The sequence below is a fragment of the Phragmites australis genome, chromosome 1 (assembly GCF_958298935.1).
Source record: "Phragmites australis chromosome 1, lpPhrAust1.1, whole genome shotgun sequence".
Classification (NCBI taxonomy): Eukaryota; Viridiplantae; Streptophyta; class Magnoliopsida; order Poales; family Poaceae; genus Phragmites; species Phragmites australis.
Genome location: NC_084921.1, coordinates 29,817,731 through 29,828,208, shown reverse-complemented (window position 1 = coordinate 29,828,208; position 10,478 = coordinate 29,817,731). Strand labels below are relative to the sequence as shown.

General features: G+C 43.7%; 3 protein-coding genes across 4 annotated transcripts; 1 reads left to right on the top strand and 2 right to left on the bottom strand.

The window, feature by feature from the left end:
* Positions 1-314: 314 nt before the first annotated feature.
* LOC133914758 (beta-galactosidase 2) lies at positions 315-6,341 on the bottom strand. Of its 2 annotated transcripts, XM_062357789.1 has the most exons (19): positions 6,039-6,341; positions 5,800-5,895; positions 5,604-5,716; positions 5,223-5,289; positions 5,029-5,121; positions 4,798-4,941; positions 4,507-4,595; positions 4,291-4,396; positions 4,122-4,209; positions 3,148-3,266; positions 2,893-3,057; positions 2,500-2,669; positions 2,316-2,425; positions 2,128-2,237; positions 1,923-2,033; positions 1,748-1,849; positions 1,447-1,652; positions 1,045-1,363; positions 315-953 (listed from the first exon to the last, which is right to left on the bottom strand). In XM_062357789.1, the coding sequence occupies exons 1-19, from the start codon at positions 6,195-6,197 to the stop codon at positions 843-845; spliced, it is 2,478 nt and encodes an 825-aa protein (XP_062213773.1). In that variant the 5' UTR covers positions 6,198-6,341; the 3' UTR covers positions 315-842. The 2 variants fall into 2 exon arrangements, with proteins under 2 accessions (XP_062213773.1, XP_062213769.1); XM_062357785.1 differs by having other exon boundaries at positions 2,128-2,425.
* A 587-nt stretch (positions 6,342-6,928) lies between these two features.
* LOC133883976 (uncharacterized) lies at positions 6,929-8,547 on the top strand. The gene has a single exon (XM_062323393.1). It carries the CDS (start codon positions 7,507-7,509, stop codon positions 8,545-8,547), a length of 1,041 nt encoding a protein of 346 aa, XP_062179377.1. The 5' UTR covers positions 6,929-7,506.
* A 250-nt stretch (positions 8,548-8,797) lies between these two features.
* Positions 8,798-10,161, bottom strand: LOC133888557 (glutathione S-transferase T3-like). The gene is made up of 2 exons (XM_062328845.1): positions 9,568-10,161; positions 8,798-9,488 (listed from the first exon to the last, which is right to left on the bottom strand). The coding sequence occupies exons 1-2, from the start codon at positions 9,982-9,984 to the stop codon at positions 8,853-8,855; spliced, it is 1,053 nt and encodes a 350-aa protein (XP_062184829.1). The 5' UTR covers positions 9,985-10,161; the 3' UTR covers positions 8,798-8,852.
* Between the last annotated feature and the right edge of the window lie 317 nt (positions 10,162-10,478).

The following is a 10,478-nucleotide window of genomic DNA, read 5'->3' as shown; positions in this document are numbered from 1 at the left end:
CCTTGTCGCCGAACTTGGTGCCCTGGCAGTACTCGAGGTAGTCCGCGAACCTGTACGGCCCGGGGTGCGCCAATGCCGCCGCTGTTGTCCCTCGCCGGCGCCACCGCGGCGTCGGACCCGGGGTTGTAGAACGTGGCCACGGACAGCCGGCGGCCCTCGGTCGACGGCCGCGACACGGTGCACCACGCTCCGGTAGGCGCCGCCGCTGATCACCTCGACCTGGTCCCCGATGTTAACGATGGTGTATTTATAACCAGAGGGAATATTACAGCAAGCCATGCCCAAAGCAGAATGGATTGAGTACCAGGTAAATGTAAAGAGTTCATAAATCAATTCTTATTTATAATCTGAACTGGTGTCTTCCTTGCTGCTTGATTAATAGGACAATAATACATGAATGATAAACCATGAACACCACATTGCCCCTTCCAATGAGTAAACAATGAATAATCAGAAAATGCAAAACCAATGATTTGCTTCTTCTCGGCCTCCAACCCAATAGCCGTTGCACATATGGACTCAGGTATAAGCAGAGTCTCATCTGCGCACTCCCCCAACCAAACCAATCTTGTGTCCAGAGGGCCGCACAACCCTTAATTTCTCACACCTACAGAGTCCTAAGCATTTCTTCCCTACAAATTATATGTAGGCTAATGTACATACATACATTGATGCTTCAATCTAACATACAAGTAATTCCTGTAACTTCTGACCGCCGGTGCGTCACCGTTGCAGTGACTTTCACCTCTTGCCAGAAGGTTGATAGGGCAAAACCAGTAGCTTTGTATGGATTATGACACATTGGACGTAGTGATCAAGTGGGATCTTTCTTTGTTTGTGATTCAACTGCATATAGCCTCAACTGCTACCCTTTTCATTGTCCCAGGGCATGGATCTCCACCAAATACATCTGGAACCACGCTCACCCCACAGCGCTCTTGACCAATGCAGTTCTGTAAGAAACACAAATTTTAATTGTAGCGTAAACACAAATATGCATTAAGAGTTATGACTCCAGTCAACCAGTGTTTGCAGATCCTTTACCTTCCAAAATATGTCGTATGACTTGTGTGCATGGCAACCTCCTTCAGAGTAGCTCCCACAGGAACCCTGTGGCGTGCCAAAGCTGGCAAATTTTATATCAGTTATCTTCCGTCCATGATCACATTGGAGGTGGATCTTGGCTTTCTCGTAGTCTTTTGTACGCCAGTTCTTCATTGATGGCTGCCATTCAGAGACATCAGCACAGATACTTCCAGTGGTTCTTTTCACCATTGAGATCCCAGTAGGATCACCACCCCACTCCTCAAATATAACCAAAAGGTTCCCTGTCGGATTAAGCCATGAACGAGGAACGTGGTACCTGGAAGAACATGACGTGAATGTAAGAGATTCACCTGTAAACATTTTCATGGATATTGCTGTAGTAACCTATGAAGTGCCTACCATCTCTGGGAAGAGTCACCACAGTTGGTTTGGCACTTTTTATCGTCATATTCTCCACGGTAATCACAGCTTCCACAAGTTCCAGAGGCTTTGTAGCCAGGCCAATACCGCCCAATACCTTGTCCATTTATCCAGATTTGCCCTTTACCCATGCTACTCATATCCAAAGCTAATGGCTCATCACCGTCTGGCGCATTGAAAAAAGCCTGCACAGAAAAAAAAAACAAAAGGGATAATCTTTTGAAAAAAATAATGGTTTTTCCAACTAGAAAGCAATTAATCATGTGAGTTACTTCAATACCTTGTACCATGTCAGAGGCTGCTTCTGCATGGGTTCTCCCCACTCTACCGATGAGCTTCCACTAAGTGAATGAAGACTCAAAGCCTCACCTTTCAGACCAACCTGCAAAAATACAAAGGTTTTTAGGTTCATGTTTACACATAAGGTTAAGGTTAATAACAATCACATATGTAACCTGATAGGTCCATTTCTGCCATGTGAGATCTCTTCTTCCTTCATTCAGGTCATCCAGTGTTACTGGACCAAGAATTCCAGCATTCCAAGTCTCAAAATGTTCTCCAACATTCTGCAATGAAGGAAAATAGGAAAGTGAATCTGAGAAGGCCCATATAGCGTATTACCAAGAGTACTATCTGCTATTGAACAAAACATCCACTTACCGGGAGACCAACTGATATGCTTAAGCAGGAAATGGTGTTGCTGCCTGCCCAAAGTTTCACATTTCCAGTATACGTCAATTTTGGATTGTCTACACTTCCATATACAGTTCCTGCCAATGAAATGGGGAGCAAATTGAAGCTCAATTGGCACAAGTGCAGAGAGAGAGAGAGAGAGTCGTTTGCTTTACCTGATAGTTGTCCATTAATGAAAACATGCAAAGCATGACCGGCCGACATAACAGTGAGCTTCGGATTCTTCCCATTACTGAGGAACTGCTCATCCTGAGCAACATCGACACTGAAAGTGAAATCTTTAGCATCTTTGAATTGCAAAGAACTATTATTTAGATTTTCTGTGGAGTTAGGACTTACTATGTTGTATACCATAAGTAGTCTGTGTTATCCCTTGTCACATTTATCTGTTCCAGTAACCCTACTGTTGTAAATGATTCTTCACCCAAGGAATTTATGTCCTCATTATATGATTGCCACGTGAATCCTCCAGCCCATTCCATTTTCATTTGTGAAATTTGACTTCCAACCTGTATGAACATCTCATTACAAAAAGTTCTTGTTTTCAACAATGATAAAAAGGTGCAGTATCACAAACAAAATGATACATGAACCAATCGAAAAGGATATATACTCAATTTAAGCAAGCAACCCAATTAGAGTAAGAAAGAGAGTTGTAACATGAACAAAAAGACTAAGGTGCCTAATCTCACCCTAGCAGTGTTACAAAAAGACTAAGGTGCCTAATCTCACCCTAGCCGTGTTGAAGACTGTTGTTTTGCAGTCTGGGAGAATACTTATGGACCAGGGAGGCAGATCATAATGCATTCCGTTGAATGCTACCCTTCCATAAGATACTTTGTCCTTGTTCTCAAGGAAAGCCACACAAGCTCCGGTGCTTGATCTAAAAACAGATGACTGAACAGAAATTTACCAAGTCAATTCTGAACAAAATATAATAGGGTTCATGGATAGAAGAGAGAACAGAAGGTCATAACAGTTAACAACCTGCTGAGCGTTTCCAAGTGACGTTACAATGGGGTCTCCTGCAACCAAGGCTGGTTCGCAAAGCTTGATAGCTTTATGCAACTCCTTTAAGTGGCCCCATTTTGGTTCTCTCAACAAGCCTGAGGAAGTCAAGCAGGGAACTCAAAACAATTTGGTAAATGGAAGGGCTATCAAATTACAGAAATGGTCGAAAGATAACCACTTTTCATTTAGCGCCAAATGCCCCTGCTATGATGTAACTCTTATCCCATCAAAGGATATTCAATACCATATGTTGCATGTCCTTTCAATTGCACAAACTGTTTGTATTTCAATCACATCTTTCAATGGTTAGGTAAGGGCCTTTCATTATGTCAAGCTTTCAAAGAATTACAAGCTCTTCAACTCGAGGACTATGGATTGTGGATTCAAAACTAGTACACCGCTCTGTAGCCACTGCCAATGGAAAAGGATACTACCTCCCTTCTGAAATAGATGACGTTGTGCACATCGACATGGACTCCAATACTTACCTTTGAACATTTCTTTTTCTAATAATACATTAATGAAAACTTTGAAAAAAATGTATATAATCATATGAAAGTACTTTTGGTGAGAAATCTACTGTTTTATTTTTGTCTGAAAATGATAAATATTGTAGCCTATACTAGTAGTCAAGGTTTTTAAAGTTTGACTGCACATATTCTAAAGTAACATCTATTTAAAAATGGAGGTAGTACCAGAAAGTACCTACACCTTAGTTTCATTGAAGATGACTAGTGAGCAAAATTCACCTCAGACAACAAAGCAAGTGTAAAAAATCAACCTTAAATCATTTATGGGAAGATGTGTATACATGCTGCATCTGGGAGGAAAACATGCAACAGAAGCCCTTACATGACGGGAAATAGGTGCAAATGGCAAAATCACAGTAGACCATGCATTTTTGGTGAACTAAGCCATCACATTCAAAACATGGAATGTGCTCAACTCACCATATTCATCAATAGGAGCGTCGTAGTCATAACTAGTTGCAATGAATGGACCACCAGCTGTGCGCCCAAAGTTTGTTCCTCCATGATACTGAAAAGTCGTGCAACAGCTTTATAAAGCTCAATGATTTGATACTAAGCTTCAGTTGTATAGCAAGATCATAGGACTTACCATGTAATAATTAACAAAAGAGCCACCCTTCTGAATAAACTTGGCAACACCATATGCTAGATCCTCCACTGGCCTATGTGGAACAGGAATACCAAAGCCTGTATACCTGCACTCGAGAGAAAAGAAGGGACATACATAAGGAGAAAGATAAAAAAAAAGTTACAAATTTACAATAATCTGGCTTCTTAGATAAAGAAAAGAAAGAAACTAAATTACCAAGCTGTCCAAGCCTCAGTCCACATGGTAGGCTTGTACAGTTTATTGGGGGAGAACCAGTCACAATAAAATCCGTTGCATGTATTAATCTGCCACCAGTAAATCACAGTAAGTTCTAGTTGAGCAAAAAAAAAGAGTAAAAATTTAGCAAATCATCCAACATATGATCAATCATTTTGTTTCCTTTCTTGGACAATGGTCACAAGGTCAGACCCCAGCACAGTAAAGAAACAAGGAGGAAATTTTTCTGCCCATGGTGCATGTATTAAAGAAAGGAAGTACAATACATACAATTGGATCAGGGGCGTCATCTTCTTTGCACATAATCCATGGAACACCCGTGTTGAGCGCAAGTGCCATGTTAGCTGCCCATGACGCGTAGGCCTTAGCGGGCTCACCCTGATCCCACTCCAAGGGCCCAAACTCATTCTCAATCTACAAGGACAATCGGAATCCAAAGGTAGGTTGCATTCAAAAGCATGGCATCAATACAGCTCAAGAATGTATGAATCAGAAACATACCTGCGACAGAATTATAGGCCCTCCTTGCCATTCAAAGAGCCCTTCGGACTTCATCATGCCAACGATCTTCGTGGTGAACTTCTGCATCTCAGACTGTTCCGAGATTAACCCAAGGGTCATTTTTTTTACTGAGTTTGCGGAAATTTTAAAATGGGGAAGCACAAGAAAAAGTTGAGCTGTCAATCGATTCTTGCCTTGAACGGCTCATTATCAGTCCTAAAGCTGATGCCGGGGACATACTTCAGCCAAACAGGGAAACCACTGCAACCAAAAGGGGGGAAGGAACATAGTTTAGCATAATTCACATCAACTTAACATCGATGGATCTATCATAATTTATTCCTCATTGGCCAGATTGGAAGCACTGCACTCAGTTATTACACAAGAACACTCACTGTCAACAACAGGAGCATAAAAACTACTTCAAAAAACAAATTAACAACCAAATCTCTGTTTTTTTTTTCCATTCGAAACTCATATACGCCACAAGAAGCACCAATGGTCACTGCAAGAGGATCAAGGCCGCCCAAAACATTTTACACAAAAGTACAGCAAAACAAGTTAGTTCTTCTTACCCGAAATTCCACTCAGCGCAGACGTAGGGGCCAATGCGGAGGTGCACGTAGAGTCCGGCCTGCTTCACCAGCTTGATGAAGTGCACCAGATCATACCTCCCCTCGAAGTAGTACTAGCATGCGCAACCAACCACCACATCAAGAAAAAAAAACAACCTTTTTACCAGCAATTCGTGTTCTCGGCGCTGGTAACTACCTGGCCAGGGGAGGGCTCATGGCCGTTCCAGAACACGTACGTCTGCACCACGTCGAGGCCGCCGTCCTTGGCCTTCTGTATCAGATCCGGCCATATCTGCACGCCAAGAAACAGGCACGCAACGCAGGTGAGTTGTACACTCCACGAACCGCGGCGGTGGGCCACGGAGCCTGCATTCCCGGGGAGGAGAACGCCAGGCGCCGGAGGGGGAAGGCGAGGAACAAGAAAGCGGCACGCACCTCGGGGACGCTCCTGGGGTAGTGGATGGAGCCGGAGAGTAGGATCCGGCGCTGGCCGTTCACCACCACGGCCTTGCGGTCGTAGGTGACGGCCGCCGACGCCGACGCGGCGAGGGCGGCCACAGCAACGGCGACGGCGGCGAGCGCCGCGGATGCCATGGATGGGGAGGAAGTGGGAAAAGGGAGGGAAGTGTAAAAGGATAAACCAGAGCGAAAAAGGCGCCTTCCGGTGCTTTCCCTCCACTGAAAGGAGGTCGGACCACCGGAGTGAGGTGCTCACTACTGAGGGCACAAGAGGACAGCGAGGGAAATTCTATTGTATCTAATCTTATAGGAAGATTTTATTATATTATATATCTCTATTTTTTCTCTTAATTATATACGTTAAATTAAAAAAATAATATAAATCAGAGTCTTATAATGATCTTTTAATAAAAAATCTCATACAATTTTCTTCTATCATTGCCTTTCTCACGGTTTCGTCAAAGTGCTTCGTGCACAGCTGGTTCCCTTCTTCCTGTCTGTCAGCTCTGCATCAAACTCCACTTCTGCGCGTTTTCCCTGCGTGTTTTGCTGCTGATCTTCTCTCTCTAGAGATCTTGCTTTCTCTCTCTAGGTTTAGCCTCTGTGATTGGGGAGGGAAGGGCTGATTAACCTCTAGCACCTCGTTGGGAATAAAAAAATCGTCTTTCCACATGAAGAGCAGAGACCAATGGGGGGTTGCAAGAATCTAGGAGGGGAGTGAGAGTGTGATTAGTGGAGTAGTGTTGTTAGAGCAACTTCAACCGAACCTTTTCTTTTGGTCCCCTACTCTTTTAAATAGGGATCTCCCTATCCAGATTTTATCCCTTACTACTATACGCACTCCAACCGAACCCCTACTTCGACACCTTAAAATCCACTCTCCTTTATTTTAATCATATGTTATAACTAACAAGTCATATTTTCAATTTGAATGGATATTTCTTCAACGGCTATATTTGTAACGGCTATATTTCGAACAACTATTTTTACAACGGCCACATTTCCAACGGCTACTTGTCCAACGGCTATATTTCCCTGCTCTATATATGCATGCTCGAACCGTCTGGTTCCTACACTAATCCATTGGCCTTCTTGTTTCACCTCTTACAGAAATGAGTCGTTTCTCTCGCTTAGCTTCGTCGTCGTCGTCCTCGTCGGACGATGACAAAGATGAAGAATTGTTCATCGCATTGCAGCAAGCACACAGTCAATATCAAGCTATGCAAGTTCCTCGATGGGGCGGGTCTGTACCAGGGCGTCAGTATGTTCATCGCGATAGAGAAGCCGGGCATTAGAGGCTGTACAACGACTACTTTTCAGATGCTCCGACCTACGGGGCAAATTTCTTTCGCCGCAGGTTTGCAATCAGTCAAACCTTTCTTTCATATTCTTTCTGTTGTGAGTCCGCTTGTTTTCTTATTATCGTATTTTGATCAGGTTTAGAATGAACCGTGATCTGTTTCTTCGCATAGCACAAGCCATAGAGCAACATGATAATTACTTTATGCAAAAAAGAGATAGAAATGGATGTCTTGGGTTATCATGTTTGCAGAAGGTTACCGCAGCATTCCAGATGATAGCTTATGGAGTAGCAGCTGATTTTATGGATCAATATGTCCGTTCTGCTGAAAGCACGAACATAGAAAGTCTTAGAAGGTTTGCCAAAGCGGTTGTCGAAGTTTATGGATATGGGTATTTGAGATCCCCAAATGAGGAAGACACAGCTAGATTACTTGCGATTGGAGAGAGTAGAGGTTTCCCTGGAATGCTTGGGAGCATAGATTGTATGCATTGGGGATGGAAAAATTGTCCTGCAGCATGGCAAGGACAGTACACCGGCCATGCGCATGAGCCAACAATCATTCTTGAAGCTGTTGCTTCTAAAGATCTTTGGATTTGGCATGTTTTTTTTGGTTTAGCAGGGTCTCACAATGATATCAATGTTCTTCACCGTTCTCATCTTTTTGCAAAGCTAGCCGAAGGGGAAGCTCCACAAGTTAGTTACACTGTCAATGGTCATAATTATACAATAGGGTATTACCTTGCAGATGGCATCTATCCTCAATGGGCGACATTTGTGAAGACCATACCACAGCCACTGGGAAATAAGAGAAAATATTTTGCCAAGGCACAGGAGGCAGTTCGGAAGGATGTTGAAAGAGCATTTGGAGTTCTACAATCTCGTTTCGCCATTGTTCATGGACCAGCCCGATTCTGGGATAAAGATACCCTAAGACAAATTATGATAGCTTGTGTCATCATGCATAATATGATTGTTGAAGATGAGAGGGATGAAGATGAACAGATGCAGTACGAGTATGTTGGCCAACTTGTGAGACCTACACCTCGTGAAGTTCGTAATCGTACTCCGGAGCTACATGATTTCCTTCAAGCTCATAATAACATCAGGAATAGGGAAACTCACTCTCAACTTCAAGAAGATCTAGTTGAGCACCTCTGGCAACGTCATGCAGACATGTATTGATTATTCAATCATGTATCCTTGTGTTTTATTTCCCAATCATGTATCCTTGTGTTTTATTTCCCTACCATGTATTTCGTTTTCATCCATGTATCCTTCTGTTGTTTTCAATAAAGTATCCTTGTATTTTTTTTAAACAATAGCACAAAGGCCACACACACATATCAAACATCAAGGTTGACACATTATAAAAATGAAGGAAACAAATCACGTAGTCCAAACACATAGATCATACATAAATAAACTGCAGCAAACATAGAACATAGTCCAAACATGTAGTTTATACATCAAAGTTCATGCATGAGATCTCAACTCGCGCCACCTCGCTCCTGTCGAGCAATGATCTCATCTTGTAGGCTCATGTAGAATCTTTTTTGCCTCTCACTCAAACCACTCAGATCCATATTCATCACTCGCTCATCTTCCATGGATTGTTTCAACTGAAGTTCTTTTTCCTGGATGTCAAGCTTCCTATTCTCTACTTGTTTGTAGGCCTCAATCTTTTTATTCTTAACTTCTTGTTTCAACTCAAGTCTCCTAGTCTCAAGTGCAAGCCTCTCATCATTACGTTCTTTTTTCTTCATCTCTTTCAACTCATCAATCTTTTCCCTCCTCGACCAATGATTTTCCATTGCCTCCATGCAAAGGGTATCTCCTTGTGAGATAGTATTTTTATATCGCCGGGCCTTCTCCTTCTTCCTACCATCCGGCCTTCCTTTCATTGGAGAACTATGAGTGACACCATCTTCCTCATCACCATGATGGCTTTCATTGGTTCCAGGAGTGCATGAGCTTGGACTTGCATTGGAGCTTGTCTTCTGTTTTTTATGAGAGATTGCGTCATTCCACTTTGGTGCGTGCTGCACCACATTCCAATAATGCAAGAAAGGAAATGACCTCTTCTTCGGATCTTTTTCCTTGTAGATCGCACATGCTTGTTGTACCTACACAAGTGAATATGAGTTAGTAGCTATACAGGAAACATAGACATGTGTCAACCAACAAAAATACATTGCTTTCTACCTTATCTTGCTCTGTCACACCACTTTGCCTCCTATTTTGAATCTGAGCATACCAGCCACAGAACTTGTTTACACCTTCTTGAATGAGAGCCCAACGGTGAGAGAGCGAGCTAACATTACGATCCGAATCAAAATTCCTATGGGCATGGTAGTGATCATGAATACGCTTCCAATACGTACTACGGTTTTGATCAATACCCTGGACTGCATCTTGGCTTATTTCAAGCCATGCCGAGACCAACAAAAGGTCCTCCTTCTCACTAAAATTTCCACCTCTCTTCGCCTTTTGTGTCACAACCGGAGTAGCTTCGACAATTTGATGTCCTGCAATGATTTGTTCTTCAGGGGGGCTTGCATATTGGGAGTCTTCCCACTCGCCCCCAGCTCCTCCGTTCAACAAGTCCATGAAGCTAGCCATTCCTACCCCTGCATCACAACATCACAATGCAAAACAATTAAATTACAGCATGTGACAAATGCACAGCTATCATAAATCATATGCATTTGAAAACAACAAAATTATCTGAATTTGCAACAAAACTATCTAAACTGCTCTCTTCTCTCTGCTCTTCTCTCAACCGCAACTCTTCTATGAACCCCCACATCTCTCCCTCTCCCAATCTCCAATCCCTCTCTCTCTCTCCGATGGGGCCCACACGGTGGAGGGGCCGACGCCCTTGGTGTGCAGCGCAGAGGGCTGAGGGGGCGGCGCCCTCTGGTCTCCGACGCAAAGGGGTTGAAGGGGCAGTGCCCTCCGGTGTGCGCCGCGGCGGGTAGAGGGCCCTTCGGTGTGCTGTGCGGATGGGCGGAGGGAACTCGAGGAGGGGATGGCGCAAGGGACGGCGGCCGACCGCGACGGATGGCGCAGGGGCTGGCGGCCGACCGGGGCAGATGGCGCAGGGGGCGGCGCCC

Excerpts from the sequence above, each read along its gene's own strand:
- LOC133883976 (XM_062323393.1), top strand. The coding sequence starts at position 7,507 with ATGAACCGTGATCTGTTTCTTCGCATAGCACAAGCCATAGAGCAACAT.
- LOC133888557 (XM_062328845.1), bottom strand. The coding sequence starts at position 9,984 with ATGGCTAGCTTCATGGACTTGTTGAACGGAGGAGCTGGGGGCGAGTGG. Across the intron at positions 9,489-9,567 it reads GTGTGACAGAGCAAGATAAG|GTACAACAAGCATGTGCGAT; the intron begins GTAGAAAGCAAT and ends TCACTTGTGTAG.
- LOC133914758 (XM_062357785.1), bottom strand. The coding sequence starts at position 6,197 with ATGGCATCCGCGGCGCTCGCCGCCGTCGCCGTTGCTGTGGCCGCCCTC. Across the intron at positions 4,596-4,797 it reads ATGACGCCCCTGATCCAATT|ATTAATACATGCAACGGATT; the intron begins GTATGTATTGTA and ends TACTGGTGGCAG. Across the intron at positions 954-1,044 it reads CATACGACATATTTTGGAAG|AACTGCATTGGTCAAGAGCG; the intron begins GTAAAGGATCTG and ends TGTTTCTTACAG.